The sequence below is a fragment of the Miniopterus natalensis genome, chromosome 10 (genome assembly GCF_054644295.1).
Source record: "Miniopterus natalensis isolate mMinNat1 chromosome 10, mMinNat1.hap1, whole genome shotgun sequence".
Taxonomy (NCBI): domain Eukaryota; kingdom Metazoa; phylum Chordata; class Mammalia; order Chiroptera; family Miniopteridae; genus Miniopterus; species Miniopterus natalensis.
The window spans coordinates 79,262,142-79,279,980 of NC_142090.1; the positions used below are offsets into that span (position 1 = coordinate 79,262,142).

Genomic DNA, 17,839 nt, shown 5'->3' on the forward strand with positions numbered 1-17,839 from the left:
TATCTCTACCCAGGAGTTCTCTCTTGAGCTCAAGTTTCCTAAGAAGTCCAACACATGCTATGTTTAATGACTATGCCCCATCACTAGAGTGTAAATTTCATAAGGAGAAGATTTTTATCTATCTTATTGATTCACCTAGAAGAATACCTGGCACATAGTAGGCATTTAATAAATACTTGTTGAGTGAATGAATTAGTAGTGCCATACTGACTCTCTTTTGGTTGCTGTTTGCATGGAATGCTTTTTATATCCTTTTAGTTTCATCTTATTTGTGTCTTTGAATCTAAAATGATTCTCTTTAAACAAGGTGTAGTTGGATAATGACTTTGATCAATTCTTTGTCTTTTAATTGGAGAGTTTAATCCATTTACATTTAAAGTAATTACTGACAAGGAAAGATTTCTGTCTGCCATTTTGCTGTTTGTTTTCTGTTTATAGCTTGTTTTCTCTGCAATTAAGTTTTTGTCATCCAGAGAGTAGGAGTTTATACTAGCAATTAATTTCAGTTTTAGAAGATGGGACATATTCTTCTTGTACAATTACAAACAAAAGTGTAATCCTTGCTTAGATTCCAGAATCCCTTAGCAGGTGTGACAGGTGGAGGAAGGTGAAGAGGGATAGAGGAAAGAGATCTGGGTACCACTGCCTCCCTGCTTTTTCTCTATGGGTACGACATCTCAAATGAGGCTCATTGTGGCTGTAGGCATGTTTACTGCCTAGTTCTGCTCAGCAAGGCTCTCAGCCAGAGAGCATAATAGATGTGCACAGAGCCAGGGCTCTTGCCAGCTCCTGGAGCAAGGGCCTCTAATTCAGAAAAAAAGGAATTGGGCCTCTGCCAGTCATGCACCTTTTATGCTTTCATATGGGCATCAGTCAGGCCCTGATTTCAGTTTGACAAATCAGGAAAAATAAAACTGTCAGCATCCAGGCATGTTCTTTACTGGGACTGTTAGCTTGGTAATGGAAGGGAATGTTATTGCTCTAGGCATTTGCATAATATCTATTGATCAAGCTTCCTACTATTTTTCATGCTAGGCTCTGGCAGTAAGGGAGGACTGGTTAGGTCTCGCATCACAGCCTCTTCACACAGTCTGGGCCACAGTCACTAACACAGCTTGAGAATGAGGCAGAAAGTCTCCAGTGTGAACAAAATAGAAGCAGCCTCAGGCAGGGGCAATTGTGTGAGACTGGGAGTTGGGACACTGGGTTTTATTCACAGCTCTGCTACCACCTTGCTGTGTGACCTTGGGCGAGCTGCCAACCCATTCTGTTCCTCTCTGCATTCCGCACTTCCTGGAATCCCTCCATTAGAGTGTCTCTCTGGGGCCAAAGTTTGATGCCCTCATTAAAATAAAAATGCTGTTAAGAGAGTAAGTGGCTTTAGCCATTAGCCTTAGAGAATTAGGATTAATTTTCAATCAGTTACATTTACTTACAACTGAGAGCTCTTTGGTTTTGGAGGGCTGATGTGGGGGTGGGGGTGGAGCTGGGGATGGAGGTGGGGGTGGGGTGGGAGTGGGTGGGAGAAGGCTAACTGGAGTGTTGGGAATCTTCTGCCTGGGGGTGGGGGGAGAGACACACAGGAAAGGAGCCTAGTGAGTCATTATGAAATCATGGACGAAGGTCTACGAGACTAGCTTGGGTCACTGCATCCATCTCCCCCTAGTGCCCGAATCCCTAACAAACAAACTGAGGATCTTTACATAATCCCTTTGAGGAATGGGGACAACCGCCTTCCTCTAAAGCAAGCTACTTGGAGGCACCAAGATATTACAGAGAGAGACCCTGCGCCCAGCTCCACAAGAGTCTGAAGTCTAATGTTTCTCCCGAGTGACAGCTCTTGAGGGAATACACAGTAAGGGCAAGAGTGTGACCTTGAATCTTCTTCCAGATAAATGTCTTATCTTTTCTCTGCCACAGGGGCAACCCCAACAAAGGTGAGCCCCCTTGTGGCCAATTTCAGCCTCATGTTGTGCCCCAAACATCCCACTTCAGCCTTAACAAGATCTCCCAGTAGCCATGACGTTCGTCAGTGGTGATAAACTGCATGAAACACTGCAAAATGTCTTCAAATTCCTCTCTATCTATGTGTTTCTCTCTCCCAGAGTCTCCAATGGATGCTCAAAATCTCTCTAATTCTCTATCTCATAGGCTCTCTTCCCAAAAATTTCTTCTTAAACTTTCCAAGGAAAGAGAGAAGGGGTAGAGAGGAAGGAAAGCTTACATTATTGAGAGACTGTTATGTTCCAAACACTTAAATGACATTTAATCTTGACATAGTAAGTATAAGTATCTCTATTTTATAAGGTAGCCACTAAGACTCAAGATGTCTAAGTAAGTTACCCAATGTCACAGAGCAATTGGCAAACAGTGGATTCAGATAGTGACTATGTCACAGGCCAGGCCCAATTACACTCAAATTAATTCGAACCCTTCTAAGAGCCTGAGAGCCAAGCCCTGAGGCCCCGGGGCTGGGGTGTTGAGTAGGGCAGAAAATACAGTTTGGCCCTGATTATAATCACTGCTCCAGTTAAAGTTCAGTTTCATGTCCTGAGAAGGTTTCCTTCATAATCCAAGTCTGATGGGAAGTTCACGTTCTTCAAATGGAGATCTGTTGAATATTTGAAATTGAGGCCCTTGGTTAAATCTTCTAAGAAGACTCTTCCTATATTTGCTCTTAATCTTCTCTTTCTATGTAATTTTAGTGTCCTGAATTTTCCTAGGTGTGTGGGGGAGTGGAGGCCAGAGAGGACTAATCTCTGAGCCTTACCCATGAGTCTCGCACAATCTAGTTGGAAAGATAGTGAACTAAATGGCATAGTACATGACAGGTGGCAGGCAGCATGTGCTTCTTAATTCCATGTCTCCACACTGCTCTCCCTGCCTGGGTGCCCCTCTCGAGCTCTGTTTTTTTATAGCAAAGCCCTGCTCACTCTTGAAGATACAAAGCTCAAGGGGCACCTCTGGGAGCCTGCCTTGTCCTCTTGGTTCCTACTCTACAGATTTCATCAGTCGCCCCGTCCTTTGTATAGATATTACGCAATGTTGTGTTTAATTATTCTTCATGACTCTTTGACACTAGAAGGTGAACAAGTTGAGCGCGGGGATGGCATTTTCTTCTTTGTGTGACAAGTGTGGAACTTGCATTGGGTCTTAGAGGATGAATAGTACTTGGGGTTGTTGATGCATCCAAAAGTCACCAGCTAGAAGGATAAGACAAAGAGTCCAGAAATACAAGGATGCCTTCGCCGTGGTCCTGGGCCCCCCACCCCACCCTGTCCTCGGACAGTCACAGCAGCTGAATGAGAATGGCTTCCCGGAGAAGGCGGATGCTGCTCTCACTCACGAACCCTGCACATGCCAATCCTTTGCAAAGCAAACAAAAAACACCTTCGCATATGCTTTCTCATTTAATCCTAAAAATTACCCAAACTGTAGATACGCTCATTCCTCCCATTTCCGACTGTGGAAACCGAGACTGAGAGGGGTTGGAATAACTTGCCCAAGATCAGTGATTGGAGAGCCACCGTGCAAACACAGGTCCCTGGCTATAGCTGCTTTCAACCTCCAAGGTCACAGCCTCCACTACACGGGGTGGGGCCAGGGCATCGGGGAGCCTGTCCGGAGTGGGAAGGGGGAGCCGGACCCACAGCGGCTCAAACTGCCCGCCCAGCCCAGCCCAGCCCAGCAGCATGGCCTATTCTTTCTTCTCCTTCATGTCCTAATTAATCAAATCCTTCTGAACACGAAGGAGAGTGAGATTGGATTTTTGTTGAGATGAGAGCGAGGAATCTGTTCCCATCTGGTACCTTCAGAGCTCTCCTGTGCGGGCCGGCAGGGGGGACTCCCATGCAACCTGCCTGGAATTTAATAATTCCTCAGGAACGCCAGGAGACTTGGCGAGGTCACACGGCATCTGGGCCCACCCGTGCTCGGGCTTAACGGCCAGGTCAGGCCCTGAGGGCCAGGGCAGGGGCCAGCCAGCTTGTCCTGCAAAGGGCAGAGAGTAAGCATTGTAGGCTTTTGGGCCATCTGGTCCCCATCTCAACCACCCAGCTGCCACTGTAGCACGAAGGCAGCATGGACAAGACGAGAGCCAATGGCATGGCCGTGTCCCAACAGAACTTCATTCGTCGATACTGAAATTTGAATTTCATAAACTTTTCGTGCGCCACAAAGTGTTTTTCTTCTTTTGGTTTCTTTCGATCATTAAGACATTTTAAAAACGATTCTTCGTTTAAAAACTGCAAAAACAAGGGGTGGAGTCTGGAGACCAGGGTTTGAATCTCGACTCTACCATTTATTACTTCTGTGGCTTTTGGCACATTACTGATATTCTCCCGGCTCCATTTCTCTCCCGGGGAAGTGAGCAGAGCAGGGGCCTGCCTGTGGCTTAGATGCTTCGCTTAATTTAATCCGCATCATAACCCCCAGATGTAGAAATTATATTATTGCCCTTCGTTTACACAGGCACAATGATGGAAAGATACACACACACACACACACACACATATATATATATGTGTGTGTGTGTGTGTGTGTGTATATATACGGAAGCTGGTTTTTCTTACTGTATGCAGAAGCCTCTATGTTGATTCAATGACAGTGCTTTGGCTTCTTCTAAGATGCTGTGATTTTTTTGGAGTATCTGTAGTTGTACTTAGGGTGAATTGTTTCATCCAATTAGAATTATTCTATTCAGTTAGAATTACATAAAAGTCTCATTTATACTCCCAATTTCACTGAGCCGAGTATCGAATGCACACTCTGAGTGGTCACTAATTCTATTTATGCTCACGGTAGCGAGCTCAGCTCAGGTTACACTCATTAAAGCACTGCATTAAATAAGATACTGCCACAAAGGAAGACAGCCGATGTGTGTCCCCGCCCTCCCTAGTGACAAAGACTAGACTCAGGGAGCTATTTCCTGGGAAAGGAGTGTGTCATGTGGAAGGATGAGCGAGGCCTTGTAAGGCACACTGCAACAACAGCTTTTCCCAGGAAATCAGCGCAGAGGGTGGGAGTCCCAGCGCCGAAGCCCCGCCAGCTCTCTTATTCCCAGCTGACCCCTCAGTTTCTGCCTCAATCAATCACCCAGTTGGCTGGGCACCCCTTCCTGTCACTCTGCTCTTCCAGTGACCCAGCCAATATCCTCCACCCACTGCTGGCCCTGCCACTTGGTTCTGCTCCTGTCCCCGCCTGCCTTCCCATGTCTCCTCTGAGCTTTGGCTTGGTTCTCAGGGCAGCACAGGCAACTCACTTCTGCCCCAAAATATTATGCGGCAGCTCAGACTCTTCTGAGTCATGCTGATCTCGGACACCTCGGCCTGCTGTATGAGAACAACCTGGAAAGAACAGTTTTATTGCCCCGAGCCCTCAAGGGGCAGGATAGCAGAGTGGTGAAGGGAGAGCCTGGACTCCCGAACTCTCCCTGCTGGTTTTGAATCCCGGCTCCTGTACGTGCTCACAGTTGAGCCAGTTCCTTAGCCAGTCTCTGCCTCAGTCTCCTCATCTATAAAACAAGGGTTATAATGAGAACATCTACTTGAGGGGATTGTGGTGAGGGCTGAATTCGTTCTCTTCTGTGGGCACTGTCTGTGTTCACGGTTGTGACTGTTTGCTTGCTATTGAATAGCATCTATCCCTGGGCCCTAGATTGGCCCCCCAACCAGAGTGTACAGTGTCGCCCGGGCCCTAAGGAACAACCACCAGCCAGCCTGCAAGTCATCCTCTGAGTAAATATTAGACACACACTGCCTAGGAGCTTGCCAGGAATGAGGAAAACTCAGCGAACGGTTCCGAAACTCACTCCCCAGCTCGCCGCTCCCGGCCCCGCGCCCACGGCGCCCGCAGGCTCTGCCTCTGGGCTGAGCGACCACATCATGTGTCCTCCCAGCAGGACATTTCTTGTCTTGACATAATTTCTGGATTACAGAAAATCTTCAAGAAGAGTACAGAGCATCCCCACGTGCCCTGTACCACAGTCCTAAATGTCCACGCCCTCCACGTTTTATAATCTCACCCATCCATCCACCCACCCATCCACTCATTTATTCATCCATTCCTCCATCTATACAAATATGCACAACTATGTAGTCTACAAACGTCTACAAACGTGACAATTTGTTTTACATTTTTATTGAATTTATTGGCTTGCCATTGGTTAATAAGAGCATGCGGGTTTCAGGTGTACGACTCTACAACGCAGCATCTGTACATTGTACTGTGTGCTTACCGCCCAACTCAAACCTCCTCCATCACCATCTCCGCCCCTGTACCCTCTTCTACTTCCCCCCACCCCTCTGGTCGTCACCAGACTATTTGTCTGTGTCTATGAGTTGATGTTTTTTAATCTCTTCACCTTTTTTACCAATTTCTTTTCCTTCAGAGCAAAAGAAAACCCTGAGTCATTTTTGTATTTGGTTGTCATCTATCTTTAGTCTTTATCTGGAACAGTTTCTCAGCCTTTCTTTGTGTTTATGGCATTGTATAAATAAATAGTGCAGGTCAGGCACTGTGTGCAATGTCCCTCAGTTTGGATGTGTGTGATGTTTCCTCCTGCTTTGATTTAGGTTACACACTTTTGAGATGTATACCACAAAAACAGCTCCGTGTTCCTCTTGGTATATAACATCAGGAAGCACAGAATATCTTTTTATGTCATTACTTGGGATGTTATTGCCAGATTTCTCCAATGTAAAGATACCACATTTTCCTTTGCAATTAACGAGTATTTTAAGATTGCATAACCATCCCGTATTTCCTCAAACGTTCACTCACAACTCTTAGCATCCAGGGTGGATTCTTGCCTGAATCAACTGTGAAGGTTTCCAAATGATGATTTTCTAATTCAATCATTGCTTCTACATTTAGTAGCTGGCTTTCTGCTGCAAGGAAGAGCTTCCCCTTCTCCCCCACTTATTTACTTCTATCAGACTGGGCTCACAATTCTTATTTTACTCAATGGCTTCTAACTCTCATTTATTTTGATGACTAGATGGCCAATTTGGCCACAGAGAGCCGTACAATCTGGCTGTGGATCCTTTGGAAATGTTTCTCAACATTGGCAGGGTGCTTCTTTACTTCCTGGCGCAAGACGTTCCAGACTCATCTTGTACTTTTCCAGGCCTGGGCTCAACCGTCTCCAGGAGCAAATGGCCCAGGACACATCGGGGTGAAAGGGCCACAGGCAGGCTCATGACGAGGCGTAAGGTAGGACTATTCTAGGGACCAGGCTCTATTTTCCATCTACCCCCGGGTCCTTCCATAATTCGGCGATTCTCGGTGGAGGCAGTCCTGGGCCTTTGGAGTTATCCCACAGCCCAAGGATGCTGGCTTTCCTGCGACGCCCAGGGCAGCCCAGCCTAAGAATCGCTCCACAAACAGCATCCTTGACAAACAGTGATCCAGTCCCCGAACCACTCATCACAACTAGTCTTCCTTGTGTTCTGTTTACTCGGGTTTTGACTTGGTTACATTCACCCTGACAGCCGATCAGTTAATTGAACCACTGCTGTCGTCCTAGTGGACGTCAAACATGCCAAATTAACTAGCATGCACCATAGCGAATAGAATGGCCTGTCTTTACTGTAGATCCAGTTCAAACAAAGCTTCAACTTTTTATTTATAATTTTTCCCCGAAAACTATCTTCCAGAAAACTGGCTAAAAGCTCGGGATTTTGGTGAAACTCACCCTCTCATTCCAGTCCACACAGCTCTCTGTCTACCACTCAGCTCCATCATTACATCGGCACCCAGATGTCCCAAGGGTTTGTGTGCCAAGCATTTTACTACTCAGAACTTCACATGCACTATCTCATTTAACTCCTGCAGTAGCCCTACAAAGCAGGTGCTCTTGCTACCAAATGCTTACAGAGCACCTAACTCAGGGTGGTTAGTAACATGCCCACAGTTGCACAGTTATTCCGTGGCAGAGCCAGCATTCAAAGTCCCGCAGCCAGGCTCCAGGATGCACGCTGCACTCACTGTCTAGACAAGTGAGACCACACCCAACAAAGTGAAAAATGCAAGATAAGAGGGCCATAGAAAATATGCAGCAATAACTACAGAGACAAAAAGCTAGGCTCTGAGGCACTACCAGGTTTCTGCAGCATATTTCATTCTGTGCTTCCCAGTGGCCGAGACAAAGGGCAATCGTGCTAGCCTTGAGAAAAATGCCCAGCAAGAGGTTTCCTGATCAAGAACATTGATTCTGTGGAGCTTTATAGAGAGGACTTTGCTACTACATCAATAAAATATCCACATCCGCAACCCTACAATGAGTGAGTCGGGTTTTCACAGGCCTACAATACCACGGGGCCTGAGCGCAGACCAGCCCTCTGCGTGACGAATGGGCTCTGAGCGGGGAACTCATTACCCGTAGCAGCTCCAGATCCTGGTAGCTTTCACAGTGGCTTTATTTTTGATCAAATAGGGTTTTTTCTCAGATCTTAGATTATGCAGAGGCAGCCTTTAAGACCATCCTTAGGCAGTGAATGATAGATCTGTGTCCCTTTCTGCTTTCTCTCCAATTGCATGTTGGACTTTTTGGGAAACAGATGATAAAACAGAATTAGCCATGCAAAAGTTTTGGGGAAAGTAACATCTATGGAAAGAAGAGGGGAGAAGCAGGAGAGAAAGACCCATCAGAGCACAGTGGCAGCCTACCAGGCTCTGGCAGCTCATTAAAGGATTCCCAGGTTGGGTGGAAATGACTAGACCCGTCTCCACGCGCCTCGCTCAGTCATTGTCAGAGTTTGCACTAATAATAGCATAGGCTCAACAGAAAGCTGAGGTGAACCCCTAGGAATCTACCAGCTGGAGGGTGCCTGTGAACCGCACTCGCAGCTGACAGTGAGGTTTTTTCCTGAATAGGTACCTGAGCAGGGAATCTCCACATCTGCCTCATCTCCCTATGTCTAAGCCTGTACCTGGTTGCAGGAGGGTGAGATGGGAACCAAGTATTTCTTGTCACGGTCTACCACGCCCACCCCTACCTGCTCCAACTCAGCTGTCCTGGGGCAAGGACTGCAAAGAAAAAAGACGTTCAAAGAAATCATATTCTGAATAGCCACAAATGGAACTCTCCTCTCCTCTCCTTCACTTGGATTTCTAAACATCCAGACCATTGATTTCAATTCTTCTTACCAGGAAAACAAAAATCTCATTAAAAGGGGAAACAAGTTGTCTGTTTCTTCTGCATACGTCCAGAGCACACTTTGAGCTCCGTGTTGTGCAACGCTGATTCTGTACAATGCTTCAGGAAATTTCACCTTAGAATGAACTGAGGAGGAGAAATGGTACTAACTCCGATTTTCCCTGGTACTGTGCCTGATTTTCCCTCATTTCAAGGAAGCACTTGCTCTTGCTGAACCCATGTTTGCGCAAGAATGTGAGAGTTCTTCAACAATTCAGCCACGGCCAACGACCCAGGCTGGCCAATTGGCCTCGTTCAATGAGATTCTTAGCCTTTGCATGCAACAGAAGCCAAGAGAATAGGTTTTAGGAGGACTTGGGTTACTTTAATTAGATACATGATTTTTATTTTTGGTGGACCAATGGACAAAGAGAGATACTAATGACGTTTATGACTTGTTAAGACTAATTAAAAATCTCAGGAGCAAAGCTTTCTGTGAAGGGACTGCTCTAACGAGAACGGATGTGATGATTATTTGCCTAATGGAGCAGTAATGACTGAGGTGAGAGACACTTTCTGGGGATTAATAAAGGGTTGGGGAGTTGACAGTTTAGGCCATTTAGCTCAGCTGGTGCTTAATCTTGGTGAAAGATACAGTGCCAGAACTCTACTGGTATTGTAAAATGAGCCTCAAAGCTACGGACTCAAGAGCTTACTTTTTTGGGAAACCATTTTAACTGGCAGTTGAGAACCTGCCAACAGGTTGGGCAATGCAAGTTCTATCCTTAAATGAACTTTCACATAAAGTCTTCAAATATTGTTCCATTTAGAGTGTCCTCAAGCATATGGTTGTTAAAAAAGAAAAGTGGGAGAGAGAGGGACCCTTAGCAACATCAAAAATAGTTCATTGTGCAGCTGCAGGCAAACAAGCTGTTATCACCTCCCTTGCTTTAAAAGCAAAACCATCACTGGAGACAATGAGTTGAGCTGGCAGCATTATATACTCTGGAGATTCGCAGTTGACATTGTTGCTACCCACAGTGTCCCTCCAGGAAAACCAGAGTGCCTCTCAGCCGTAACACTACAGTCAGAGCTAAAATGATCTTATATTATTAGAGATGTCAATGTCACCATAAAAACTCTGTTTGCATTCAATAGCCCCCTATCTAGTGCCATAAATGTTCATGTGCTACTCGCTTGCCGAGAAAAAGAGCTACTCGGATTGCTGGGTGTTCATTATTTCTACAGTTCTGCTCTGTGTGGAAAAGTTGAAATATCAACCGAGAGCACCTAGGAATCTCAGAAATGGTCTTCAGCTTGCTCTCCGTGCAGGGTGAGTCCTACACCAGCGGCCTTGTATTTTCAAGAAGTTTGCCAATCTGTTGAGGAGGCCAACATTTCCTCCTTTATCTAGCAAGCATTAAGAGCATCTTGCGTGACCCTGAGAAAAGGGATGAGCCTGTGAACATGAGTCAGGCACAGTCGCTGCCAATTAGGAGCTTACAATCCCACAGAGACCCTGGAATCCAGAGAGCTCTTCTAGAAATCTGCTTGGGGAGCAAAGTTCCCAGTCATGGCCTTCCTTTCAGCATCTTGATTCTGTGACCATTGTCTTAGTCCACTTGGGAGAAGATGGCTCAGTCTGCTCCGGGAAACCAATTCCGCCAATGCAGCAGCAGCAGAACATAGTCCACCTAACAAAGTTACCGAGCTCTTACTGTGTCATAAGACAATGTGAGGATCCGGAGGCATGGGGTGAATATAAATCACCTGTATCCGCCCATAGTACAGTGAAATCAGAGAGGGATACGAAAAAATAAGATGTGTCACTGTGTTATAGGTGCTTTGATAGTATGGTAGGGAGAGGCCCAGAGGAGGGAATCAGCCAAACTCAGTAATCAAAACAGGCTTCATTAAAGAGGTAACCTTGAACTCAGCCTAGAGGAGTTAGGGGGTATCTCGGGTAGAGACGTACAAAGAACCTCCAAGTGAAGGGAGCAACACAAAGAGAGGGGCTGGGCGAGCGAGCCGCTGGGGGTGCCCGGGAACAGGAAGGGTTCCCAGTAGAAGCTTCTCAGCTGCTCTTCTTAAGTGCCCCACTGGGGCCACCAACTCTCCATTCTCTCTGCAGAACACGCGGGCTGCTGAACACCCGTGACCAGCAGGATAGTCCCCAAAGGGCCCGTCCATGTCTGCTCCCACCTCGTGGGTTCTGTGAGTCAGAGGTGTTTGTTCCCCAACCAGCTTACGCTCATTGTACTTGTCACTGAAATTCTATAAATAACATAAATCGCACTGAAGAGTGGTTGTCTCTGTAAAAGTTCATTTGGATGCTTGGGCAAGGCTTGAGTTTGTTGCTGTTGTTTTGGTTTTTGTGTTTCTTTGACTGAGTCACCTAAAGAAGCTTTGGTAGAATAAAGCTCAGGGGGTGCAACTACGAAAGAATGGAGGGGGTAAAAATCCCCATGGTGAGGCTCAACTCAGATTGTTCACGGATACTGCGAGGCCTCACTCCAATTTAGAGGCTGACACTAGAAATCATAAAAGATGCATTATTTTATGCACATAAAAAGGTGCATCTAATAAAGTCAAAGTCTTAGCCCTGCTTTAAAGAAATGACACACGAATGCACATCGATGCTTTATGTTAAAATGTTTGAATGTGATTATATGTGCTGCTTCCTTTAACCAGTGTTTCCATCAACTAACCAGCTGCCAGTAGGAATATGACAGTTGAAAGGGTTTCTTTTATAGTATGAATTTGGGGTCAGATGAGAAAAGAGACTGAGGAGGGAGGCGGGAGGGCTTCAAAAATCACAATAAGGCATTTGGGGTTCATCTGTGGGCCAGGGGTTGGCAAACGCCAGCCCACGGGCCAAATCCAGCCTGAAGCCCATTTTTATAAATAAAGTTTTATTGGGACACAGCTGTGTGCATTCAGCTAAAGGACTGTCTAAGGCTGCTTCCACACTCCAACAGCAGAGCTGAGGGGTTGTTACAGTTTCCTAACTGTTATAACAGTAATTTCAGTATTGGATCTACCAAATTGACCCCCGGCCCCCATAACTAAATGAATCCATTCAAAACACGTGTTTAAACTCGTAAACATTCCACAGCTCCCACAGTACACAGGAAAAATAATGCCCCTTTCACTGGCACACGAGGCCCCAAAAGGCCTGGATCTTGTCTCTCCAGCCGGTTTCTCACCCCTCCCACGCTCCTGTTTGGGGCTTCGGCAACAACAGACTGAGGTTGCTTCATGCCCATGAGCCATATGGTTTCTCACCTCCCTTTTTCTCACCCCAGTGCTTTGCTCGTGGTGTCATCTGGGCCTAGAATCAGCGTCCTTCGCTCCCTTTCCCGCGGCCCTGCCTTACTGACCCTTCAGGGTTCGGCTCAGGAGCCGCTTCATTCCGCACTCCCCCCTCCGCCCATATTCTTGCTCAACTGGGAACCCACGTCGCCAGCAGTTGCATCAGAGGAACAGTGAAGCCTGCTGCGAGCCTATTCAGGCTTCTCTGAGACTTACTGTTTCCTAGGACCTTTCACTGAATAAAGTTTTTAAAGCAGGAGTAATAACATAGACGTGATTAAGCCTTTAGAGGTCCCCTTTGTTCCCCAGATCCTGTTAGTTACCATTTAGGGAAGGTTTATTAGCAACGCACTCGATTACTTAGGTAACTAAATAGCTTCCTACTGATTAGGCTGAGCAGCATTTGCTTAACAGCAAATAACAATGCTTATTTCCACTAGAGTCTGCTCCCAGGTATGGGTTTATTCGAGGCTGAGCTCCAGGGGAAAAAAGAGATTTTATTGGAGTGCATTATAACTGTTCATGTAGCCACTTTGATCTAGAGAAACATGAGTTTAGGTTTCCCCCCATTATTTTAAATTAAGGAAAAAGTAAACCCAGAGAGAATATCCCAGTTACTCTAGTGTCCGCTCTACTCACTCATCCAGGTCATTCCCACAGGGAAAAGCTCCTGAAATTCCATGAGATCCGATCCCAGCGAGGACTCGGGCCCTGTTTCAGGCTGACCTCAGGGAGGCCGTCTCTGACCCCCCAGAGCTGCCATGAGGTTTCTAATCCAGACTCTGACACTTCTGCTGTCGTCCCCATGGGCCTGCCAGTGCTTCTAGTTATTGTTAGTCATGGAGAAACCGAGAGGAAGAGACAGGCAGGCGTGAGACCCAGGGCCCCGTGCCTTTCGGGGGGACCGTGCCGTGTGAGTGGGCAAGGAAAGCTGCTGAGGGGCCGTGAGAGCCAGACACGGGCCGGTGGACAAGATCCCTTCAACTGGCAAAGGGACGGAGGCCGTTCCAAGCAGAGGGGACGCGCGTCCGAAAACACAACCGCGATCGATGTGGTGTCCGATCTGAAACCGCCAGCTGGGGGTCGGCCAGGCCAGGGGGTGAAGGCGCTTATGCCAACCTGGGGAGCGGGGAGGGGGGAGGCTCTATCCTGTTCGCCGTGAGGACTGAGGAAGGGAAGATTTACCTCCCCGGCTGTCTAAAGGAATAAATGCTACTTCTGTGGGTGGTGTGACCCTGTAATACAACGGGGCAAAAGAGAGACCAGGGCAGGAACAAGGGGACAGGAGGACTGATGCCTGCACTTTAGTCGAAGTAATTAAAGAGGGTAGACGTAAGTATAAAGGAAGGAAGGAGGAAAGAGGGAGGGAGGGGAAGCAAACGGAGAGAAGTTCAAAGAAAACACAGGTCGTGTGGAGAAGCGCATGAACACGGATATCCAGGAGTCTGGGTAGCAAACCTGGCTTCCCCTCCAACTTGCTATAAGAAAATGTTCTAAACACACTTGGTTGATTCATTCATAAAATGGGGAACTTATCTCGTAGTTTTTTGTTAGATTAAATGCTCTTTAGATATTTCAAATGCTTAGAGTCTTGCCAAGGAGAGAATAACTGCTTAATAACATCCCGTAAGATCCCACTCAGTGTGGACTGAGAGTAATAATTCTCTAAACCACGGAGCGAGCTCTAGTTATGTAAGATGTCACCATTGGGGTAAGCTGGGTGACAGGGACATGAAATCTCTTGGTAATGATTTCACAGCTTCTTGTGAATCTAATTATTTCAAAATAAAAGGTTTAATTAAAAGGAAATGCCATGGTGCCTTTTCCAAACCACGGTGACAATTCATTCGACAAGTATAGTCTGAGCACCTACTATGTGCCACACTCGCTTAAGATGCCAGCCTCCCTTCTGTCCTAACATTAACAAACTGTTTTCCAGTGTTCGCTCAAGTAATTCACCAAATGGCAGTGTGATGTTCAGCTTTTGCCATTCCTCTTTAGCAGGAGCATAGCAAAGGAACACAAACCACTAGAAATGCAGGCCTGAGTGCCCTGGCTCCATCCCCGAAGGTGGAGTTTCTTTGTTCAGTTTCCTGAGCACCTGAATGCAGCCAGATGCGTGCTCTTGACTTCAGAGGAAGGTTCTGTGCCTGAGAAGCTGACAGCTACCATCAGAGCAGCTGCCTGTCTGAGCTGTGAGCCTGCAGTCATCTCCAAGGCCCATCCAGTTTCTGCAGGGCCCACGCATGAATTGACCAAAAATGAATTTGCCTTTTATTGATCCTCACACAGCCCTTGTTTTAGCACAGGGCTAACCCCCCTTGAAGCTTCTCTTGTGCGTCTTAAAAGGCCAACTCTGTGATTAGGACAATTCCTCTTCAGTCATTACCTGAATCCTTCCTAGGTGGCGACACCTAAGTGGCAGCCAGCTGCAGTAATAAAAGCCAAGGGACTCCTGTGTCGCCTTACTTTCTCCTCAACAGCCTCCTGATAGGTCAGAGAAAAATATCTCCCAGGAATTCATTTCTGCTGCGGCGCATGGCTGCCCATTTGAAAGAGCCTGAAAGTAATGACCTGTGTGTTTCTGTTAGACTCTTTCACAGGACTGGTTAACATCTTGACAGATATCATTTGGCGATTCACTGGCGACTTCATGGCACCTGATCTGGTTTGTCGAGTGGTCCGCTATCTGCAGGTATGTAGCACCTTCCAAACGTGATGAGCTGACCCCCAAACCAGCTCTGGGATTCTTCCTGGGAAAATAATATAAAACCTCACACTCCCACACAACAAACTGCTCACTTCCTTCTAGTTAAAAGGAAGAGCAACATTTGTAAAATTTTTAAGTATATTTCTTTTGCTAAAAATAAGACCTACCTAAAGGAAGCGCAAATAAGCAATAATAAGAATTTCAACATTCATAGTTCAAGCATGAAATAAAATTTCCAGGTCAATGTGAAGGCTTTTACATAGTCTGGCTGTCTCTGTCCATTCAGGGTGTTATAATAAATATACTACAGAGCAGGTGGCTTGTGAATGACAAACATTTATGTCTCACAGTTCTGGAGGCGGGGAGAGTGAGATCAGAGCACGGCCTGGTGAGGCCGCTTTCAGGCCGCAGACTTCTCATGATGTCCTCGTGTGGCCAAAGGGGCGGGGAGCTCGAGGGTCTTCTATAAGGGCACTAATCCCATTTGTAAGGGCTCCACCCTCATCACCTAATCACTTCTCAAAGGCTCCGCCTCCCAAGGCCATCAAGTTGGGTTTTAGGGTTTCAGCATGTGAATCTGGGGAAGACTCAGACATTCAGACCATACAGAGCACTAGCTAACTAATCTCCAGGAAAATTTCCAATTTTGTTTTGCTTTTTTCTCCTCAAACTAACCCAACATTGGTAATTATTCTTTTTGGAAAATGTTGGCAGTTTGTTAGAAAACAGGTATTATCTCTAGCTGTTTTAACTTGTATTTCTCCCTAAATTGGACCTTTTAAAATATCTATTGGCATTTGAATTTCTTCTCCAAATTGCTAAGTATCTTTTTTCAATTCTTTTATAACCAGTGTACTTATTTTCTCAGTTATTGCTAATATCTCTTTTTAGATTAAAGACATTTACACTTTGCCCATTGAATATCCTTCAATGTAAAAATATAATTGTAAAAAATATATATTTGTTGTAAAATATTATCTATGTACCATATAGATATATTTTATTATTAACACATCAACCATGTATGTGACATAGATTAAAACACTTCAACCTAGTAAGGAAAGAATGGACTATTTTATTGCTGGTGTTAGGTTCGATATACTCTACTCCTGCGTTCTTGAAAAATAATTTTCCATTAATATATTTTATTTCTGATGCCAGCACTTCAGGTCTAAATTATAGCTTTACAGAGGTACAATACGTTTCTGGAAAAACTTACCATTAAACTCCATTTGTTAGTATGATTTTTTTGAATCTTTGCATCTATATTCATAAGTGAGAGTATGATTTACACTTGTTCTGTCATTTTCAGATCTTGGTAATGGAGTTTTTCCATCTTCCGAAAATAGAGAAGAGTTACAATTAAAAACCTCCTTCTGCGCTCTGAGCCTAACCTTGAAAGTTTAGTAGATGTGAAAGAGCCCTTATTTCTGTCTGGGGCTGGTATTTTCTCAGGGGAAATATTTTAAAACATATTGCTTCTCGAGGGTTTTTGCTTCCTTGTAGATAAATGTTTTCAACTGCTTACTCTATCAATTGCTGAGAAACAAATCACGCCAATACTTAGTGGCCCAAAACCATAAACATTTAATATCTCACAGTTTCTATCAGTCAAGAATTTAGCAACAGCCTGGCCTGGCAGAGCTGGCTAAAGGCTCATCACAAAGCCCGCTCAGATGCTGCCCAGGGCTGCAGTCACTGGAAGGCTTGGCCTGGTGCACAATTCACCTTTGAGGGGGCTCGCTCACGTGGCTGGCACGTTAGTGCTAGCTTTTGACGGAGTATTCAGTGCTCCACCTGGGCCCTTACAAATATCCCTTGGTGTCCTCACAACATAGCAGCCACCTTTGCCAAGGATCAGCCCCCCAAGAGCACAGTAGAGGCACATATCTTATGAACTCGTCTCAAGTTTGGCATCATCACCTCCGCAGCACTCTATGGGTCACAGGAGTCAGCGCTGAGTCAGAGTGGAGGTAACAGAACCGCAACAGGGAGTGAAATCAGGAGGCGAGGGTCACTGGGGACCTCTTGGAGGCTGGCTGCCACCCTTCACTTAACATTTTTCAAAAACACATTATAACCTATGTTTTCTCTAATTGCTAACTTAAAAATATCTTTTTTCATCAGTCATTTTGTTTTATTTTTTTAATTTATCTTCATTGTTGAAAGTATCACAGATGTCCACTTGTTTTCCCCCCCACTGACCCCTCCACCCTGCAACCCCAAGCCTTCCCCGCACTATTGACTATGCATGGGCTATGCATGTATGTGTATATGCATATAAGTTCTTTGGTTAATCTCTCCTCCTCACCCCTTCCATCTGAGCTTCATCAGTCTGTTCCATGCTTCTGTGTCTCAGGATCTAGTTTGCTCATCAGTTTATTTTGTCCATTAGATTCCACATATGAGTGAGATCAAGTGACACTTGCCTTTCTCTGACTAGCTTATTTTGCTTAGCATAATATTCTCCAGGTCCCTCCACGCTGTCCCAAAGGATAAGGGATCCTTTTTTTAAAATGTCTTTTTGATCCAGAGTTACGCATTTCAGTAATATTCCTTCTAATAGTATGTATAATGAATATCAAAATAACACTATATGTAAAATATATTCTAGTAACATAGTAAAGATGGCCGAATAAGAAACTCTGATAAGTCTCTACTCCATAAAGACAACAACAAAA

General features: G+C 45.5%; 1 protein-coding gene across 3 annotated transcripts in view; it reads left to right on the forward strand.

The window, feature by feature from the left end:
• Nucleotides 1-17,839, forward strand: part of NPSR1 (neuropeptide S receptor 1) — a 75,298-nt gene that overhangs the window by 30,753 nt on the left and 26,706 nt on the right. For 2 of the 3 annotated variants that reach the window (XM_087821435.1, XM_087821436.1), the window contains exon 3: nucleotides 15,040-15,143. The exons of the other annotated variant lie outside the window; for it this stretch is intronic. In XM_087821435.1, coding sequence (XP_087677561.1) covers nucleotides 15,040-15,143 — 104 coding nt within the window. The remainder of the gene's footprint in view (nucleotides 1-15,039; nucleotides 15,144-17,839) is intronic. 3 annotated transcript variants of the gene reach the window in all.